This window comes from Spermophilus citellus (genome assembly GCF_964194105.1).
Source record: "Spermophilus citellus genome assembly, chromosome: 6".
Taxonomy (NCBI): Eukaryota; Metazoa; Chordata; class Mammalia; order Rodentia; family Sciuridae; genus Spermophilus; species Spermophilus citellus.
In genome coordinates, this window is record NC_138187.1 from 11,078,587 (window position 1) to 11,100,399 (window position 21,813).

The 21,813-nt window shown below is 43.7% G+C and overlaps 2 protein-coding genes across 5 annotated transcripts in view; one reads left to right on the forward strand and one right to left on the reverse strand.

The window, feature by feature from the left end:
* PARN (poly(A)-specific ribonuclease) overlaps window positions 1–4,788 on the reverse strand; it is a 151,103-nt gene extending 146,315 nt beyond the window's left edge. For 3 of the 4 annotated variants that reach the window (XM_081297946.1, XM_081297949.1, XM_081297948.1), the window contains exons 1-3: window positions 4,649–4,788; window positions 2,724–3,161; window positions 2,171–2,248 (exon numbers count right to left, since the gene is read on the reverse strand). In XM_081297946.1, the coding sequence (XP_081154072.1) occupies window positions 2,171–2,248; window positions 2,724–2,742 (97 nt within the window). In that variant the 5' untranslated portion in view covers window positions 2,743–3,161; window positions 4,649–4,788. The remainder of the gene's footprint in view (window positions 1–2,170; window positions 2,249–2,723; window positions 3,162–4,648) is intronic. The other variant, XM_081297947.1, reaches the window with a different exon arrangement.
* Window positions 3,609–21,813, forward strand: part of BFAR (bifunctional apoptosis regulator) — a 35,468-nt gene continuing 17,263 nt past the window's right edge. The window contains exon 1 of the mRNA XM_081297951.1: window positions 3,609–4,859. The gene's annotated coding sequence lies outside the window, so the exon portion shown is untranslated. The remainder of the gene's footprint in view (window positions 4,860–21,813) is intronic.

The following is a 21,813-nucleotide window of genomic DNA, read 5'->3' on the forward strand; positions in this document are numbered from 1 at the left end:
AAAATAAAAAAAATAAAGGTATTGCATCCATCTACAACTAAAACTTTTTTTAAAAATTAGTGAAGTCAGGGGGAAGGGGTACATACCTGTAATCCCAGCAACTAGAAAGGCAAAGGGAGGAGGATCACAAGTTTGAGTTCAGCCTCAAACTTACTTAGTTAATGACACCCTCAGCAACTTAGCAAGTCCCCGTCTCAAAATAAAAAATAAAAGAGAGTGGCTGGGGTTGTAGCTCATTGTTGGAGTACTTGCTTAGCATGTGTGAGGTTAAGTTCGATTCTCAGCACCGCATATAGATAAATAAAATGTTCATTGACAACCATAAATAAATTTTAAAAAATGAAATGAAACAGAAAATAAATAAATAAAAGAAAATTGGGGATACTGCTTAGTGATAAAGCACCCTAGCACCCTGGATTAGATTCCCAGTGCCCAAAATAAAAAGTCAACAATTCAATGCCTCTGTAATTTCATATTTTTTTTCCTGTAGTTGTGGACAGTATGCATTTATTTTATTTATTTTTATGCAGTGCTAAGGATTGAACCCAGTGCCTCACAAAAGGCCCCAGCCCTGTACTTTCATATTCTTATGAACCAAGATTAATTGGAAGTGCTCTATACCTTACTTTTTCAAAACTAACTTTAATTTGGGGCTACTGGTGTAACTCAGTGAAAAGACCTCTTATTTAGCATGCACAAGGCCTGGGTTTGATTCTTAGCACCAATAGAAAGAAAGATAGCATTTATTTGACTGTCCACCAAGCCAAATTCTGTAACAATAAACTTAAGAAACATAAATGTTTCAGACTAGGGATGCAGCTCAGTGCTGGAGCACTTGCCGAGCATGCAGAAGGCCCTGGGTTCAATACCCAATATTATTTTTAAAAAAAAATTGGGATATAAGTTTCAATTTGTGAAAAGGCAGTTCTAAAATGGATTTCAAAGTACAGTAAGCATAAAAAAACCACTCTATGTTTGAATAAGTTTTGCTACTTTGTAAAGGATTAACACATATCAGACATGAACAACAAATCTTAAGCATTAAGGACTAGAAGATTTCAGAGGACCAGTACTGGTCAACAGAGTTTGGAGTAACATCTACACAACAAAGGCATTTTCAGGGTCAAGATAAAGTTATTTCTGGTGGAAACTTTGAGCATATTGACTCCAACTAAAAAATTCACACTAAGGATCATGGTTACCTCTTCATGGATTCCTTTAGAAAGAGCTATAGGTTTTTAAACATGTAAACTAAGCAGCAAAAATGGGTATTTATACCAAAAGGATAAAACTCTTTGGACATAAACAACTTAAAAATAAGTATCTGCCACCCCCAAAATAATACAACACGGCAACTATAAAAAGTGTTGGTGAAGAGGTGGGGCTATAGCTCAGTGGCAAATCGCTTGCCTAGTTTGCATGAGGCATTGGGTTCAAGCCTTAGCATCACATAAAAATAAACAAATAAAGGCATTCTGTCCATCTACAACTACAAAAAAAATTTTTACAGTGTTGGTGAAGTATTACACAAACACACCTTTATATATAGGCAATGAACACTTCTAGGAATATATAAAGGAATATCCTTTTATCTGCAAAAGCCTGGCCCTGGACAGTCACTAAAGGACAAATATTGTATGACTGTGTCTAAACTAGTCAGATTTATAGAAGTAAATAGTGGTTGTCAAATGGCAGGGAAAATGAGAAAAGGAGATTTCAATGTGTACAGAGTGTAAGTTTGGGAAGATGAAAATATTCCAGAGGTGAATGGTGATGGCTGCAGAGAAATGAGAATGTACTCAATGTCACTTAACAGTAAAACACTTTAAAAAGTTAAAATGGTAAATTTTATTTTGTGTACATTTACCACACACAAAAAGCCTGACCCTAATCTTCAAGCTTTCTACTATGTATGCACCAAAGTGTTTTAAGTAGCACCGACACCATAATCTCTGTTCAGTCTGCAACCCTCACAGTCTACCATCACAAAACCACTACAACTGTTCAATGCTTTTGAAACGTTCAAGGTGCAACACTGAGACTTCTGCAACCCGCCCAAAGCTACCAAGAGCCAGGCGCAGCTAGCAAGCAGGCATCAGAAATTAGGGAACCCCAGCCTGATGGGAACGGCTGAAGGACCCTGAGCCCCAAGTTTTCAAGGGAGGGATACCTGAAAACTCCCCATCGATGGCAAAGAAGTCCGCCTCCTCTATGGCCTGGTACACTTTCTGAAGATTACTCTTAAAATCTGCGGAGAAACCGAGAAAAGGCTCAGAACCCGATGGCCTGGCTTCCTGCCCACAGACCCCTAAGTGGAAAAGGAAGAAGTGCCCTGGTATGTACGAGGCTGCGAGCTGGATGGGGACAAGTCCCAGAGGTGCGCTAGGACAGGAGATCATCTAGTGCCCCAGGGGTGCATGGGCCACGCGGGGTCAACTCCCCGAGGGGTAGTTGGGCCTGAGGGAGAAAAGTCCCGAAGGGTGCAGGAGGCAGAGAAAGACAGGGCCCCAGGGGGTGGCCGAGCAGAGCAAGGCAAGGGACACAGGAGTGCATGTTCCGCACAGGGATAAGGCCCCAAGAAGCAAACTGCTTAACGGGGGCAGAGCCTGAGGGGTTGACTGACTCAGCCCCGAGCCCAGCCAAACAGGCTGGCCGCAGTCAGGGCCTAGCAGGCTGGGTGAGGGTGAGCGTGGGCACGCGGGTAGTGCACGGCGGACACGCACTGCTCCTAATTATCTCCATTCTGTAGAGTGGCCGGAACCCTGGCCCCTCCCGGGCCGCGGCTCAGCCGTTCTACTCGCAGAGTTCCGCAGAGACGGCGGCGGTAGCCCAGGCAGCGGCAGCAGCAACACAACACACCGTGGCGGCGACTTCCGGAAACAGCGCGCGCCTGCTGCGCTTGCGTCAGCGTTGCGTCACGTCGGGGGCGTGGCCAGGGGAGGTCCTCTGGGGAAAGAGTGGGGGCGTGGCCTCCTCCGTGGAGGCCTGGGCTTTTCGAGAGTCAGGTCTTAGATTCTAGTTGATCAACCAATATTTACCGGCCAGGCACAGTGGAGCACCTCTGCAATCCCTGCGGCTCGGGAGGCTAAGGCAGGAGGATCGCAAGTTCAAATCCAGCCGTAGTAAAGGAAGGTGCTGAGCAACTCAGTGAGACTCTATCTCTAAATAAAATACAAAATAGGGTTGGGGATGTGGATCAGTGGTCGGAGTGTCCCTGAGTTCAATCCCGGGTACCAAAATAATCATAATAATAATGATAATATATATGCATATATTTATTGGGTTCCTATTATATGCCATCCTGAAGGGCAGGGGAATATGATGATGAACAGGAAAGTATGGTCCTTGTCCCCATTAAACTTGGGGTTCGAAGGAAAAGGTAAAGCAGAAATCAAACTTGTCATTTGTGGGGCTAAGGTTGTGGCTCAACCGTAGAGCGCTCGCCTGGGTTCGATTCTCAGCACCACGTAAAAATTAAAAAATAAATAAAGGTATTGTGTCCAACTACAACTAAAACAAAATACTAAATTAAATTTTTTAAAAAACTTGTCATTTATTAAACCTAAGATAATCGCTATGAAGAAAACGAGGGTACTGCAATAGAGAATAACCGCGACTGGGTAGTGTGGTTTACACAGAGGTCTCAGAGAAAGCAAAAACCTTTATTTGTTATACTAGCCACAGAGAAGTGAGCTTACCCTGTTTCTTGGTTTGAGGTTGCTGTTGATCCCCCAAAGCCTAGTCATTGCATCCAATAAACATGGTTTGAGTGAATGAATTCTCCTAGGTTTCATAAAACCTACTATGAAGTTGTTTATACCTGTTTTCAAACGTTATCATGGCATCTTTATTAGGTCTAGAAAGCATTCACCCATTCCTAAACCTCAATTTCCCGGGGAAACTGTATTGAGGATAATTAGTGATAAAGGCTGTTAATAGTGAAGTACTGTATAAATCGTTTACTGCATTCCTATTCCCAGATTATCCTCCAGAAACTCAGTTCACACCTTCCTTGCACTAGCACATAACATTACTGATCCTTTAACTCTTTACCAATTTCATATGGGGGAGGGATGTCATCTCAAAACAGCAATTTAATAATCTCTACGTGTTTTAAAACAGATAATCGGCATGAGTTCTGAGACACATCCCCAACCCAGGCCATTTTAATTCCAAATATTCTCAAAATTGCCAGACGTGGTGGTGCATGTCTATAGCTCAGGCAGCTCAGGAGGCTGAGAACGGGAGGATGGAAAGTTCCAGGCCAGCCTTAGCAACTTAGTGAGAATCTAAAAATTAAGAAATGAAAAGGGCTCAGTGGTAAAGCACTCCTCCGTTAGATCCCCAGTACCAAAAAAATACATACATACATACATACATAATGAGTCAAATACGTCCTGTGGTTTTTCTGCATAAAATGTGAAGGCAAAAATTATTGGAAACAGTATATAGCGGTCTTCTAATACTACTCTAATTTCTGAGCAAGGCTGTTTCCTCACTACACAGAAACATCAGCCCTAAAGGAGAAGTTAGTCACAGGCACACACCCTCCCTCCCACTGAGGTTGTAACTCTGCCCTGGCCCGAGGTCGGTCAGTGAAGAGGAAGGGGCGGGGTTGGCAGGAGTACGCATGCGTCCACGTCCTCACCCGGGAGTGGCCGCTCTAGGCAGCGGGGAGGTCGCGGGGTTGAGGGGGCTGGGAAATGAGTGCGGCCTCTCCTCTATGGTCGCGGGCCAGGGGTACCCTCCGCAGTCGGTCCTCGGTTACTTCCGGAAGTGAAGCGGTCCAGCTCCTCCTCCGTTTCCGCGGGGGTCCGTGCGGGGGCGATGGCCGGGTCGGTCCTGGGGCGAATAGAATGGTAAGCTGCCGCAGCGCGGGGAACAGCGAGGGGGCGGCCGGGTGCTGGTCTTCGGGGCGTGGTGTGGAGGATGGAGCGGGACCTCGTCGGCCGAGCAGTCCTGGTGGGTCGGAAGAGGCACGCGGGCCTTTCCTCACCCAGGCCGGGCCCCCCCGGCAGCCTGTGTCCTGGCTACCGGGCTGCAGACCCCCGCTTGGCCGACTTTCTCATCTCGTCCGTGGGCACGCGGGTCGCTGGGCCTCGCCTGCGTCCCCTCGGGGACGGGGTCAGAGCCTGTCGGTCCAGGGGCTCCGCGGGCAAGAGGATGGGGGCGTCGCCTCCACTCCTCTGCACGCCTGGCCGCCAACAGCGCGAGCCACAGCCTGCGACCGCCCGCTAGATGGGTCTGGTTGCCAGGCACTTTACTGCCCCGACACGGAGAGGTGTTTCTCTCTTTTAAAATTGAGTAACCTAAGTGCCAGAAGGGAGAAAATGAAACCCCAGAGTCATACTGGACCTGGGCTAGCTCCTGATTCCCCAGCCTCACGACTCAGAAATCTGAACTTGTGCAAAAGGCAGTTTCCTCTAAAAAAAAATTTTTTTTAAAGGTAGAGGGGAGAAAGAAGGCACAAATGAGTCCGGTTGTTGTCTAATTGGGGATCTTTGGCGGGTTAAGAAACAGCCCCCAACTTTGGTGGAAAAGAGAAAGTGAGAGCCCAAAGCTATCATGCCCTCAACTGTCGCCGTTGGGTCCTGCCCGCCAAAGCCCATTGGTCGGTCCTTTGGGTGGCCCTAACGTCACTCCCTGTAAGGCCAATACGAAGAAGATTTGCTCTCATCCTCAGGCACAATCCAGAGCATGTGCAGACTGCACGTGCCAATGAGATTTTTCTTCTTGTCACTGCTGTTTTGTAAATAGCCAGCCTGCATGTGTCCTGACTGCTGTGCTTTGTTTCTCTTGGCATTTTAGTAAACTCGTTTAGAAAAACTACTTATCCAGGATGCTTGTGCCCTTTTAAATATTTTGGGTACAACTTGACATCTAATCTTACCAACGACTTTAAAAATTGATGTTATCCTGAACTGATAAATGGGAGATGAGGCTCGGGGAGAATAAATGGTGACCAGATTTGGAATCCAGATAGATCTCACTCCTGAAAGCACACTGTTTAGATTTTACCACCCTTCTAGGGAAATTATAGTCCAAGAGATGAGAGAAGACTCTCTCTCTCTCTCTCTCTCTCTCTCTCACACACACACACACACACACAAATTTTCACTAATGCTCAGAGGCAGGAAAGATTAATTTGGATATTGGAGGAGTTAGTCATTAAAGACTTCATTTAGGTTTTGTTATCGGATACCTTTGACCCCAGACATGGTGTGGAGCTGTGTTACAGATCCTGGGAAGAACATGAAAGTACAGAAAAATGCCCAAGAAGCAGGAATTAATAGGTGGGCCCACAGTGCAATGTGTGAACAGGGAAGTAGTAAAGGATAATTACAGTAATAGTAATAACTAACACTCACATGACACTTCTATATGCCAGGCACTATTCTGAGTGCTGTGCATATATTGATCATTTTAATCCTTTTCACAGCCCCTTCATGCAGGTACCATTAATATCCCCATTTTATAGATGAGGCATATGAGATAGAAGAGGTGAAGTGATTTGCTTCCAGTCATACATCATACATCTAATAATTGGTTAAGCCAGGAATTTTTTCCCACAATTTTTATTGGTGCATTATAGTTGTACATATTCATGGGACTTGTTACATATTCGTACAGGCACATAATAGCAATATAATTAGGCCAATATCACTTTCCAGCATTTCCTTCTCCCTCCCCATCTTCCACCCCTAGGTCCCTTTCTTTTACTAATCTCTCTTTGATTTCTAGGAGATCTACCCCCACCTTTGTTTTCCTTTTTCCTCTCTAGCTTCTGCATATGAGAGAAAACATAGGACCCTTAATCTTCTGGTTTGACTTGGTTCCTATAATGTGATGGTCTCTATTTCCATCCATTTTCCTGTAAATGCCACTTCATTTTTTTTTTTTTTTTAGAGAGAGAGAGAGAATTTTTAATATTTATTTATTTATTTTTAGTTCTCGGCGGACACAACATCTTTGTTGGTATGTGATGCTGAGGATCGAACCCGGGCCACACGCATGACAGGCGAGCGCGCTACCACTTGAGCCACATCCCCAGCCCTCATTTTTTTTTAAAATGGCTGAATAAAACTCCACTGTGTGTTTATACTACATTTTGGGGCAGGAATTGGGGGTGGTACTAGGTATTGAACCCAGGATTGCTTAACCACTGAGCCACATCCCCAGTTTTGTTTTGTTTGTTTGTTTGTTTTAAGAGACAGAGTCTCACTAAGTTGCTGAGACTGGCTTTGAATTTGTAATCCTCCTACCTCAGCCTCCTAAGCTGCTAGGATTACAAGCCTGCGGCACTATGCCAGTTTATATTCCACATTTTCTTTATTCTATTCATCCATTGATGGACACCTGGGTTGGTTCCATAGTTTGGCTATTGTAAATTGTGCTGCTATAAACATGGGTGTGCATGTATCACAGTAGTAAGATGACTTTAATTCTTTGGGGTCAATACTGAGAAGTGGCGTAACCGGGTCATGTAGTGGTTTCAGGCCTAGTCTTTTAAGGAGCCTCCATACTGATTTCCATAGCAATTGTACTAATTTACAGTCTACCAACAGTGTAAAAGTGTTCCTTTTTGTCCACATCCTCTCCAGCATTTTTTATTATTTGTATTCTTGACTGCCATTCTGACTGGTTCAGATAAAATCTCAGTGTGGTTTTTTAAAATATTTTTTCAGTTGTAGATGTACACAATGCCTTTATTTTATTTTTTATGTGGTGCTAAGGATGGAACCCAGTGCCCTCCACATGTGAGGTGAACACTCTACCACTGAACTACACCCCCAGCCCCTCAGCGTAGTTTTGATTTGCACTTTCCTAATTGCAAATGATGTTGAACATTTTTTTTCATGTATTTGTTAGCCATTTGTATCTCTTTTCTTTAAGAAGTATCTGTTTAATTCATTTCCACATTTATTAATTAGATTATTTGATTGGGGGGTGAGCTCTTTATATATTCTAGATGTTAGTACCCTATCAGAAGAGTAGCTAGCAAAGATTTCTCCCATCCTGTGGGCTCTTTGAGCTGGCATTTTTAACTCAGCTTTTTGGCTCCAGAGTTGTGCTGTTCAGTTGAAGAGTTATATTGATTGGAGCTGTAGGTATGGAGTACGTGCTTCACATGCTCAAAGTCCTTGGTTCAATCCCCAGAATCAAAATTTGAAAACTTATGTTGATTGCTAGCTGACCATAAAGATTCTTCAATAACCAGCTTACAACTATGAGTTTTTATTTCCTGTAGTAGGGAAGATTTTGCACACAGTAAGGGCTTCCTGGGAATGTTGTTTTGGGAGGATGCTCCAGGAAGAAGAGAGAGGAGTGGTTAGCAGGAGAGACATTGGAAGTGTTATTCAAACTTTATTTTGTTCATATCTTGTCAGAAACATATGTAAGCATATAAGTGGTTCTTTGAAACAGGTCTCTAATTTCCAAACTTTAATGCCTATAATAATCTCCGGAAGGACTTGTTTAAAATGTATAATCAGGCAAAGTGGTGCATGCCTGTAATCCCAGCTGCTTGGTCAGGTGAGGCAGGAGTGTTGCAAGCTGAAGATCCACTTGGACAACTGAGAAAGATCCTATCTCAAAATAAAGTTCAAAAAGTGCTTGGGGAGCTGGGGCTGTAACTCAGTGGCAGAGCGCTTGCCTTGCACGTGCGAGGCACTGGGTTCGATCCTAAGCACCACTTAAAAATAAATAAAATAAAGACATGCTGTCCATCTACGACTTCAAAAAAAAAAAAAGAAAAAAATTTTTAAAAAGAGGGGGAGGGGTTGTGATGTAGCCCAGTGGTGAACAAGTCCCTGTGTTCAATCCCCAATACAGTGAAATGAAATGATCAACCCTCCATAACCATGGATTCTACCTCCATGGATTCTACCTCCACGGATTCAGCCAACCATAGATCAAAAAATTTTGAGGAAAAAAAAAATAGGATTGGGGATGTAGCTCAGTGGTCAAGTGCCCCTGAGTTCAATTCCTAGTTAAAAAAAAAAAAAAAATCAGAAAAATAAAATTTCAGAAAGTTCCAAAAAGTAAAACTTGAATTTGCCATTTGCCAAGCACTGTGCTGAATCCCTGTGAATGAAGTGATGTGCAGGCAGACCCTGCCGTAGCCCCTTGCATTTCACAGATCTGTAATTTCTTTCCAGTGCCCCTTGGAAGCATTGTCTGTCTCTTACATTGTTCATGCATCAGTGTAGTTAGGCTTTTGGTGGTTATATCTGTACTCAGCATGTATATACATTTGTTTTTCCCTAAAGAATACAGTATAGCCCTGGCGTTGTGGCTCAATGGCAGAGCACTTACCTAGTATATGTGAGGCACTGGGTTCGAACCTCAGCACCACATAAAAATAAATAAACAAAATAAAGATATTGTGTCCATGTATAACTTTAAAAAAAATACAGCATAACAGCCGGGCACAGTGGCACATACTTGTAATCCGAGCAGTTTGGGGGGATGTGGCTCAAGCGGTAGCACGCTCCCCTGGCATGTGTGCGGCCCGGGTTCGATCCTCAGCACCGAATACCAACAAAGATGTTGTGTCCGCCGAGAACTAAAAAATAAATATTAAAAATTCTCTCTCTCTCTCTCTCTCTCTCTCTCTCTCTCTCTCTCCCCCCTCTCTCACTCTCTCTTAAAAAAAAAAAAAAAAAAAAAGAGTTCAGAGACAACCTTAGCAACTTAGCGAGGCCCTAAGCAACTTAGCAAGACCCTATCTCTAAATAAAATATAAAATAGGGCTGGAGATGCTGTTCAGTGTTTAAAGGGCCCTGGGTTCAATCCCCAGTACCAAAAAAATACAGTATAATAACTATCTGCATAGCATTTACATTGTAATAGGTTTTCCAAGGAATACAGCAGGATGTGCATAGGTTATTTGCAAATACGATGCCATTTTATAAAAGGGACTTGAGTGTCCACAGATCTTGGTATCTATGGGCATCCCAGAACCAGTCTCCTAGGACAGCAAAGGATAATTATGCATTCCTTTGCCTTGCTCCCCTTTCTTCTGCCTTGCTCCTAAGATACTCTAGTTTTAGTTCACCAAAATTCCCAAGTGATTCTGTTGGGATTTTAAGAGCTACCATTATAAGGAGTAGATTTTTTTTAATATGTTTATTGGCACGACTGTGAACTAGGCCTTCTCTTTAGTTTCTTTATGTGTTGGAATGCTGAAAATCGAACCCATGACCTGGTGCATGCTAGGCAAGCAATCTAACCATGAGCTACACCCTCAACCGCCAAATATTTGTTGATTTGATTTTCAGCTGCAAATTAGTTATCTTTGTGCCACCTGCTGTCAGGTATATTGATAGAATTCTGTGGTTTTGTTCCTGACCTGAAGGAGCCAGGGTTTGGTTGAGGAGGCAAAAACAGGGCTAAAATAGTACTATGCAAAAATTGTAGCAGTACTGGTGAAACTCTACATTGTATACAACCACAAGATGGGATCCTAAAAACAGTGTAGCAGTGAGCTGAATGTGAAAAGGTTACATATTGTTTTTTAAAGGTTGCATGTTTATGTTAGTTGTAACAGAATATTTTTAAACCTAGAGTTAAGGTATGTGTTACTTGGTAGCCACAGTAGTTTTCATACCTTCGGAGTTGTTGACCATCCACAGGATTTTGTTACTGGAGAGTTCCTTGATTATATGCCACCTAACAAACTCAAGAAGACAGGCACAGAGAGAGCCAAGATTCCCTTCTCAGTCTGCCCTCATCTTGCCCAACCCCATTCAAGGTAATAAATCACAGGGCTTCAAAGTTCAGGCAGCAAGTCAACATCCAAAGGAGCTAGCTCCCTTTGGCCTAGTGATTTCTGACCCCGTCTGTCGCGACCCCCTTGCCCGCAAGGAAGACGCAACACCGGGAATCTTCTTCCAGTCGTTTATTCTGGTTCTCGAGATCTCTTACACTCTACTCTCTTCTTCATCTTCCTCTTCTTCATCTTCTTCATCTTCTTACCCGAATGCTCCTACCAGCCTTAAATAAGCATCTCAAGCCCCAATGCGAAGCTGCCACGTGGAGCTTTCTCATAGGGTGTTAGAAAACCACGCACCAACTCTCCCAATCAAGGAGTTGTTTGTCACAAACCACAGTCGAGCCAGCGCCATCTTGTAATGGCGACCGCAGTCCGCAGAAACGGCTCACTACAGTTCCCCCTTTTGTTTTCTAAAAACAATACAGGCGAGAGTAGAGGTCCTATCCCACTGTGCAGAAGTGGCTGCATAGTATGGCTCAGCCCCAAGGAGGCGCCTTCCCCAGATCTGAGACCATATCAGCCGACGCTTTTCTCGTGGGACGGGGCGTGGACGCGTCTAACCCGCATGCAATAGGACATGCTCTCCTTGAGGTCCACTTCAAGGATCACTCAAGTGCAGTGCCTTGCCTCGCATCCTGTATCGTGATGGACGGAGGGGGATAGCCAAGGCTGAACTGTGGCTGTTTAGAAATACAACGACAAACAAGTTGGTAACACCCTAAAAGAAAGGCACGGGTAATCTGTGCAAGCCAGACTTGAGGTGAAATGCCATTACTCATACTAAGCCTTCAACCAGGAACCTTATCAGACCCAAACAGGTCAGGACGTTCCCACATGACCGTTATTGGCTGAATATGAAAACAGACACCACAAATCTTTCAAGGCCTTGTGAGCTCCTTCAAGGTCTTGTGAGCTGGCCTCTTTGACATGCACAAAAATCAGGGCTGGATCCAAGCCCTGGGGGCCGGGGGGAATCCGTGCCAGCAGTTCCCCCCTTTTTGTTTGTTGCACGTCAAAGGGAATCAAGTAGCCCCTGTCTTAGGTCGTTCACTGCCCCTACACTGCTTACCCGTCTTTGGGGAGGCCCCATTCCCCTGTCTTAGGTTGCAGTGCAAGCGTGAAAGTTGCCCGTCTCTGGGTACTACAAGATCAGCTTGTTGTTGCCAAGGCGTTCAGTGGTATCTATTCAGCCAGTCATTATTGGGTCTTTAATTGGTTCCGGTTCAACAAGGCATAGAGTAAAAATAAAGAAGAAAAAGGGGGCAAAAGGAGGAAGGCATGAAGCAGGGATCATTGTAGAAAAATCATCTTCGAATTGGTCGGAGACAAACTTCAGCAAAATCATCGTTGGTTTGCAGGCGTTGATAATGGACCTGTATTGGCTTAGAAGTCAGAATGTTAATTTGGTCTTTAATAAATTGTGTCATTCTCTTACCTAGGCAGGGGCCTACAGCAGCTATAAGGAGGAGACCAAAAAGCGGTCCCATTACAGTGGATATCAAAGGAGTTAACCATAGGGTGTTTTTTTTTTTTTTTTTTTTAAACCACTGTTCAAACCATCCTTGTTGTGCTTCAAACTCCTTTTGTCTTTTAGCCAATCTTTCCGTGACCTTTTCCATAGTTTCACGGATTACCCCAGTATGATCTGCATAAAAACAACACTGTTCCTTTAAGGCTACACATAGTCCTCCTTCCCTTAGGAACAATAAATCTAGTCCCCTCTTATTTTGTAACACAACTTCTGAGAGGGAGGTGAGGGACTTTTCCAAAGCAGTAATTGACTTGGCCATGGCTGTCAAATCTTATAGCTGGGTAGAGAATAACATTTAGGATCTGCAGTGGTATTAGAGGATAATTTAGACAGTATTGCTACCCCTTCATAATAGGGCGGCCTGGAGGTCAAGCATAGCCAGCAATCTTGGGTCCTGTTAGGACTAGTGGCATTGAGAGCGAAAAAGGCTCCTTGGACCAAATTAAAAAGACGATCTCCAGTTCCAGGGTGTATGGGCTCAGGGGCACAATCAAAGGTTTGATAGCCCACAGTTATTGTTTGACTGCTGGGGGAAGATATTACTGCTGGGGCTATAGGCTGTTTGGGTCCAGATGGGGCCTTTTGATCTCCGAGCACCTGATTGGGTCCTATTAAACTTCCAGTAGGCTGTTCTGTGGTCAATTTAAGCCGAAAAAGCAGGCCAGGATTGTACTGTCCGGGGGTGTAAATACGCAGCCCCCAGAGATATCCTTAAGTCCAATCTGGCTGCTGTTTTCCATTGGAAGTAAACTGAATAGTAATATCTGATTCTCCCTCTATTGTTTACCAGAAATGGGTAACATCATTTTGCCAGACATCATTGGTGTGTAAGCCTCTAGGATTAACACTTAGACTAGGGGAATGAATGAATGGAGCACACACTGGGCATAAGAAAACAATTTGTAGAGTCTGATCACGTGAGCACCCCGTACAGAAGCGTAAGGATTGTGCATTTAGATGGAATTTAGCATGGAGCTAAGGAGTTGATCCGTTTGTAATTGTTCCATGATAGTAAATTGTCTGCCAATATAAGGGGTTGCCTCAATAACTGAGGCTAAATTAGCAACATAGAGACTATCAGTATACACATCAAGTGGGATGGAATTGTATAGTTTAAGGGCCATAATTAGAGCCTCAACTTCTGATATTTGGGCAGACAGTCTAGGAACAGGGTGTCGAATTACTTGAGATCCATCAAAAACAACAGCAAACCCCCCTCTTGCTCCGTCTGTATAAACAGTCTGAGCTCCCGGGATAGATTTCCCTTTAATAATTTTAGGAGAAATAATAGGACATTTTTTTGAGGTCTTCTAGAAGTTTATGTCGGGGAGAGTGATTATCAATTTGACCTTTGAAATTACAAGGGAAGAGACACCAAAGATCATGTTCTTGTTGGAAATTTAAAATCATATCCTGGGTATAAGGTTGAATGAGAATGTCAAAAGTCTTTCCAAACAGTGCATCACCCAAATATTTGGCTTTCCAGATCAGATTCATCACCAGTTCATAAAAGGGAGTTATTACCTGAGAGTTAGAAGCAGGTAAATGGACCCAATAGATGGGACCTATTTGTCAAAACACTGTAGTAGGAGTTAATTTTGATGGCAGGATTATAAATGATAGGGGTATAGAATAGTTTATCTGGGTAACCTGCATATCTTATAGGGCCTTCTCTATCAGTCTTAATGATTGTAGAGCCTCAGGTGTGGGATTCTCTTGTAGGGCCTTCTCTATCAGTCTTAATGATTGTAGAGCCTCAGGTGTGGGATTCCTGACTGAGCTGGGGGAAGGGTCTCCTTGGAGGAGATCATACAGAGGCTTAAATTCCTGGAAAGAGAGGAGTTGGCACTGTTGTCAAAATTATAAACATACCTCTTAAGAGAGGGGGAAAGGGAGAAACCTTTAGCAACTTGACGTTTCTCCCAAGAATGATCCTGACAAGGCGTAAATGTTGGGGGGAAACCAAGATTAGGGGTACAGTAGGGAGAGGCCTTAAAATGAGTGGCATTATAAAGACTATTAGAAGAAGGAGGCACTGGGATTAGTACTTCGGAGATAATAGCCAAGGTAGTTATGTTTAAAGCAGAGCTATTTACGGGGGTTCCTGAGCCTGATTGTTCCCCTGAGGCTACTTAGCTCAATACAGCACTGAGAATGCTCCCTGAGACCTGACTGGACCGCAATGGGTCCTTCCAGTTAGTCAAATTCTTGGTCTTAAGGCTAATACAATGAGCGTTCCCGAAGCCAAAACAAGAAACTCCTGTGAGATTAACTTGAGATTGATCAAAAATGCTTTCCACCTGAGTTAGTGTGAAGGCGGCATCCACTCCATAAGTGCGCACAGACTCCGCCAGGGTCTTCAATTTATCATCTTATGAGTTTAACATAGAAACCTGTGGAATCAAATTTTGTCTGAAAAAGATATCTTCCGTTAGCATTTACAGGTAGGCATTTTTAAAAATACAGTTTCTGAGTAGCTCCGGTAGAAATCTGAAACGCAGCAGTACAGGTTAGTGGCTGGAAGGCGGGACTAGAAGTCCTGTCTGAGTGACTGTGGAAGAACCAATCGGTAGCCCCCAAGAGTGTGGGAGGTGGGACCAGGAAGCCGCTCTTCCACCAGGCAGCCCATGGTTACCATGGTGATGCAAGCAACACGGAGTCCGTCGCTCACCCTCAGGGCAAAAGTTCCCCAAGATTTCCTAGCCGACCGCACCTTGCCTGATTTTGTTTGCATTTTTCCCCGCCTGGCCAAGCTCTTACTGCGGCAGCAGCCTGCTCTGTTTCTGGACCATCCCCGCACACTCCGGCTTCCGGGCCGGGGCGGGCTCCTGTTCCCTTTTCCCGGCTGCAGTGGGCGTCCCTGGGCATAGATCCCAGGGTCATAATTAATCTGCTGCTGCGGCACCCATGGCACAGCAACAGAAGGAACACAGAAAACGAAAGACACAGACGACAAAAAAAGAACACAGAAAACAAAAGTGAAAGTACACATAGCAGCTGCAATAAAATATGAGGCCTACGGGGTCCCGCTCTCGGGGACGAGGAGTCCGCTCCGCTCAGGGACGAGGGGTCCGCTCAGGGACGAGGGGTCCGCTCAGGGACGAGGGGTCCGCTCAGGGACGAGGGGTCCACTCACGGGACGAGGGGTCCGCTCAGGGACGAGGGGTCCGCTCAGGGACGAGGGGTCCGCTCACGGGACGAGGGGTCCGCTCAGGGACGAGGGGTCCACTCACGGGACGATTGGTGCACCACTCCTGACGACTGAAAGTTCTGATTTTCCCGGGTCTCGGCACAATTTGTCGCGACCCCCTTGCCCGCAAGGAAGACGCAACACCGGGAATCTTCTTCCAGTCGTTTATTCTGGTTCTCGAGATCTCTTACACTCTATTCTCTTCTTCATCTTCCTCTTCTTCATCTTCTTCATCTTCTTACCCGAATGCTCCTACCAGCCTTAAATAAGCATCTCAAGCCCCAATGCGAAGCTGCCACGTGGAGCTTTCTCATAGGGTGTTAGAAAACCACGCACCAACTCTCCCAATCAAGGAGTTGTTTGTCACAAACCACAGTCGAGCCAGCGCCATCTTGTAATGGCGACCGCAGTCCGCAGAAACGGCTCACTACACCCGTCCAGAAAGAAAATCTTTTTGGAATTAGAAATATACAAGATTTCATGCAACTCTTGTATTAATGGAAGAACCAATTTTGCTGCCTGCAGGAAATACACATAGTAATATTCTCTTCGTATTGCCATTCCTTCACTTCTTTCTTTCCTTTTTTTTTTTTCTTTCATTTTTCTCCTTGGTACTGGGGATTGAATCAAAGGGCGCTTAACCCCTGAGCCACATCTCTAGACCTTTTGTTTCTATTTTAATACAGGGTCTCACTAAGTTTCTGAGGCTGACCTTGAACTTTTGGTCATCCTGCCTTAGCCTTCCCAGTCCTGGGATTACAAGTGTGCGCCCCCACATCCGGCCTTCTTATTGCCATTGCTGACCCTTACCTTACTTACATTTGGGCACGATTATTTTACTTTTTTATTTCATAGTCACTAGCAAAGGGTTAGCACTCTTTGGACAGTTAATAATGTCTGAAGTATTCCACCCCTGTTTATAGTGGTGTCCCCAGAAATGGACCTAGAGTGCCAGAAATAGTAGTTCCCCCACCCATCCTCCTCCTGTTCCTATTGTAAATTGTACAACAGCCTGCTAACCCGAACAGCCACAATTTTGTCAAATCCTAGTTTGTTTTCTCTAGTTTGTTTTTCTCAACTGTGTAGCAGCAGCTCTCTGATAGGGCCTAGATGAAAAAGGAATAAATGAGTCCCTTGAACAAATAACTATTAATAATACTTCATTGGCTAATGAAGGATTTAAGTCAGACCATGATCTAAAACTGACTTTGCCCCATTACTAATTAGGCATCAGTTGTCTCTGAAAAATTGAAATGGTAGTGGTACTTATCCTGTAGGATTATGCCTTTCAAGTTATGGGGCTTAATAATATTAACAATTGACATTATTCTCTGGTTGTCTGGTAATATGTAACTAGAAGCCCACAGAAGCCAAATTTTTTTTTTCTGTTTTGTTTTATGTGTGGTGCTGGAGATTGAACCCAGGACTCTGAGCATGCTCTGCTGCTGAGCCACATCCCCAGAACAAGATCTTTTTATTTATGCACTAAACATCTTTGTAAAAAAATGTTTGAGATTATATTGTTCAGACCAGAACCCTAAAAGTTAGCTCTTAAAAGGATTATTCCTAGGGTTGAGGTTGTGGCTCAGTGGTAGAGCACTTGCCTAACTCATGCGACGCCCTAGGTTCGATCCTCAGCACCACATAAAAATAAATAAAATAAGGATAAAAAAAATTATTTTTAAAAAAGGGTTATTCCTAAATATTAGTTGTGTACTATAGTCACAATAAATGTATGTCGAATGAAAGGGTAGAACTATAATAAGCTGCCAAACCAAGTGATGTGAAGATTATAATTTCTAAAGAGTTAACATTTGTTACGTAATGCAATCTTTATAAGTTTAGGTATAAAAAAATTCTTGACTTAAACTCAGAACTTTTTTGATAAGTACAATAAAAATTATTGTGCTAATTGATTTTCCAAAATGGTAATGACTTTCCTTAATGAGTGACTAAAGAAGCAAATAGGTAACAGCAGTGCCACCACCTCCTTTGGGATAGGAGCCTTCCAGATAAACCTGTGGATGAGCATTCGAGCAAGCCAGGAAAACAACTTTCATTCCACGGAGGGAACAGCCAACTTGGTCCCAGTTCCCTGGTGACATAGCATTACTGGGAGATCGTGTGTGTCCTAGCGTTTTCTTTCACAGATGTTCAGGTAGTTGTACCTTGTCAGGTATGTCTTTGGGAAAACATAGAAAAGGTCATGTTGATAGACAGCTTGGAAGGACCCAAGTCATCAGAGACTGTTCTCTGGGGCTTCATTCAGCGCCTTGCACACACCATCTACTACAGAGCAGGTTTTTCTGGCCTCTAGCTCCAAAATGGAATCAAAGTGGTAATTTAGAAAAAGGCATGAAAGACGTCATTGGCAGCCACTGTCTCAGCCATAAGTCACAAGCTGACAACAGATGAAGACAGGAAAATCTATGAACTGACAATTCCAAAAGCTGACTGGCGTAAAGCCAGATAGCCCAGAAACAGTCGTGTACCATCCATGGACTCTGAAGGCAGTACACTATGTGAATTTCACATTAACTTAATCTGTGTCATGGTCCCTTCGAGGGAAGGTCAGGGAAGTGACAGAGCCGAGGTAGAGAGGAGAGGAGTGGAGCCACTGCATCTGGTATGCCCTGATAGAGGGACCAGAGTTTCTCCGCTCTGACTGATTCCATCATGCAGAACTAGACCCCAGCATTGTCAGTCTTCTGACATGTGAAACCAGGCTTTTTTTTTTTTTAATGTTAGTACCAAAATCAATTAAAAATAAGAAGCCAGATGTGGTGGCACACACCTGTAGTTCCAGTACTTAGGAGGCTGAGGTGGGAGAATCACTTAAACCTATGGAGGCCATCCTGGGCACCTTAATGAGACCCTGTCTTCAAAAACGAAAGAAAGAACACCCTAATAAAGAAAGCCTGCTTACAGGCTGAACACTGTCCCAGGCTGGTGGTGGCTACTGGTGGGAGACTGTCCGGGACGCAGAGGATGGGTGCCCCTAGCAGGTGCTGCATCACTGTGAAAGACTCACCTGGTCCTTTGTAACCACTTCAAGAGGCAGGAGAGGGTAGTGCGTTAGGAACCTTTTATCACAGGGAATGTCAGTAGTTCTTAACTTAATCTGTGTCATGGTCCCATCTAAGAATCTAGTAAAATCTCCAGATTTCCAGCCAAGGAAATGCCTTGCATTTAGGCAGGGCGTGGAAGTCAAACCTAAAAAGCTCTTGGGCAGATAAGGACCCAGCATAAAATTCAGAAACCTTTTGAGTGGCTCAGCCTCATACCAACTGAGCTTCTGCTGCAGTTCTGTGGGGTTCAGCCTAGCATGTGAAACTTGCTTCAGTTTCTTGTTTTGTAGACTTTCCCAGACTCAGGAATCCTACACATTAGTTTTGCCCTAGATGGTTAATGCTGCTGATTTCATAAACAGCAGTGTATCCATGTGAATAGGGCACCAGGGTGGGAATGGAATGATTCTCTTTTTCCCAGTCCTACCAAAGTCTCCCCAGTCTTCTCCAAAGCCTTTGAGACAAAGGGAAGACCGGGGAGAAGAATAGCAGTGGAGAGTAGCATTTTAAAACATGCTTCTTCTGAAATAACTCAGGAAGAGCTACAGCCTGCTGCCATGCTGCTCACATTTGCAGAGAACAGCTGTAAACATCCTCAGGATAAATGGACCTTCTCCTCAAAGAGACCGTTAAGCACTGCCAAGGAACTAGGGTGTGTTTACCCAAGTCAGAACACAACAGCTTGTAACTCTAGTGTCCAAGCTAGGTTTTATCACTAAGAGGCCTGCTTGCTCCTCCTCTTGAAAGTACTACTTTCTTTCTTTAGTAGAAATGACTCCAATACATCCAAACAGAAGGAGTGGGAAAGAACAAATGAATTTGGCGAAGGATGTGTACTCTTTCTCTGTTAGCTTTTAGTTTTTGTGTTTATAGTAAAATGAAACTAGAAGAACTCAGAAGAGCTCAAAGTCGGTGCAGCTTCTCATTTGCACTTAAAAAATAGTTAATGGCCACTCCCAGCGTTGCAAAATAAAATTTATGAAGTACACCTTTGATGTCAGTGTGGGATTTGTTTTCCCCCAGGAAAAATAAACTTTCAGATCTGGTGGGTGAGGAACTGCTAGTGTATTCTAGTTTTTAAAAGGGTACTTCATGAGAAATGAATTTCAGTATACATTGTTTATAATTCTCTGCAAGTAGCTGACATCCATAGATTTAGTCTCATTCTCATTCCCAGTTGTAGTTTTTATCTCTAGCTACTCACTAGACATTTCTACCTGGGGTCTTGTAATTACCTCAAACTCTCAACTTTTCTAAAATTCAAGTTATATTTCCAAGACTGACACCAATTTGTTTACATTAACTGAATTTCTATCAGAAGTACAGTTTTTCCTCCCTCATTCTGAAACCTTGTCACCATCTTTGATCATTCTTTCTCTAGTCACTAAAGCCCATAAACTATTTTCTTGAATAGATTTATCTCTTTCTTTTTTCTTTCTTTTCCTTTGGGTTTGGGCTTTTGTTGGAACTGGGGATAGAACCCAGGGCCTTGCACATGCTGCACAAGTGTTCTACCCGTGGGCTACATCCCGAGCCCCCAGGTTTTCTTTTTTCCTGCCTTGTCCCAGAAGCAGTAACACCTCATTTCTAACTTTCCCTAATTATTGTTCTTGTTTCCAGACCCTCTTCCCTTTTCAATGAGATTTATCCTCCTGAAGTACAGCTTCACTGATCGCTCTCCCATGTGCCCACCTCTAGTTAACCTGGCACAGGAGACCCTGCAGCAGCACCGGAGCTCAGCTGTGTCCCTCCTGCTTTCAGTGAAGACACAGTCGGTGCCCTAAGCAGGCCCAGCCCTTGCACAGAAGTCTCTACCATCCCTCTGACACAAATCCACATGCTCCTACATATATCTCAAGGACCTGGCCCAGGACCCAGCCCAAGGAATAGTGTGTTCTCTTGATTATTATCTCCTATGATAATGTTCTCCATGTGGGAGTTCTTTCACCAGTATTAACACAATAAAGGAACTAATGTATCTAAGTAATTCTCTTTTTTAAAGCCTTTATGAGATATCTTCCACTTCCTTAGCAGTTTGAAGAGGCTGCCCAAAGGGAAGCACTTAGAAAAATTTTAAATGTTCCTAAACATGAATAATGAGATAATATGATTGTCCGGCATATGGTAAGTATGCCATAAATGGCAGCAGTTTACCTGATATATGTGTGTGTGTGTGTGTGTGTGTGTAAGTCTAGAATTTGTTAAAAATGTTATTTTTTAAGACTCTCTTCCAAAAAGAACAGTTTTTAATGAGTCTGTACAGAAGGTTGGGCCCCTTTTTTACTATCGTCATTTACTGAGTAAACTTATTTATGAAATTTATAAGTACCTTAGGTACTTACCTTTTTAGTACTGGATGAGAGACTTCTATCCCATTTCTAATACTGAGTTTAAAATGTATTTGTTTTATTCTCTGAGTTGAAATCTCCCATTAGTGTTTGACCTAAAGCCATATAACATGCTTTGTATAATGTTATTGTGGTTATTATAAAAGTCACACATTATAATTTAAAATAGTTCAGTAGCTGGGCACTGTGGTACAGCCACTAAATCCCAGCAACCTAGGAGGCTGAGGCAGGAGAATTGCAAAGGTTTTTTTTGTTCGTTCGTTTGTTTTTTGGTACTGAGGATTGAAGCCAGAGGTGCTTAACCACTGAGCAACATCCCCAGGCCTTTCTTAGATTTTCTTTATTTAGAAACAGGGTCTCGATGAGTTGCTTAGGGCCTCACTAAGTTGCTGAGGCTGGCTTTGAACTCTTGATCCTCCTGCCTCAGCCTCCTGGGACTGCAGGTGTACACCATTGTACCCAGCTAGGGCCTGTGTTCTTTTTTTTTTTTTTTTTAAGGGAGAGAGAGAGGAGAGAGAATTTTAATACTTATTTATTTTTTTTTATTTTATCGGCGGACACAACATCTTTGTTTGTATGTGGTGCTGAGGGTCGAACCCGGGCCACACGCAAGCCAGGCGAGCGCGCTTGAGCCACATCCCCAGCCCCTAGGGCCTGTGTTCTTAACCACTGTAACTCCAAAGCTTGGAGTGGCCAGTGTGGATGGTGGAGAGTGATGTCTATTCTTCACAATAATGAGATTGAACAGAATAGATTAAACAAAGGGGAATGCAGGGAAGGCAAGGGAGATAGGAATAGGAAAGACAGTGGAATGAATCTGACATAATTTTCCTATGTATATATGAAAATAAGTGAATCCCACTATTGTGTACATTCACACAATGGGGTTCGAATTAAAATAA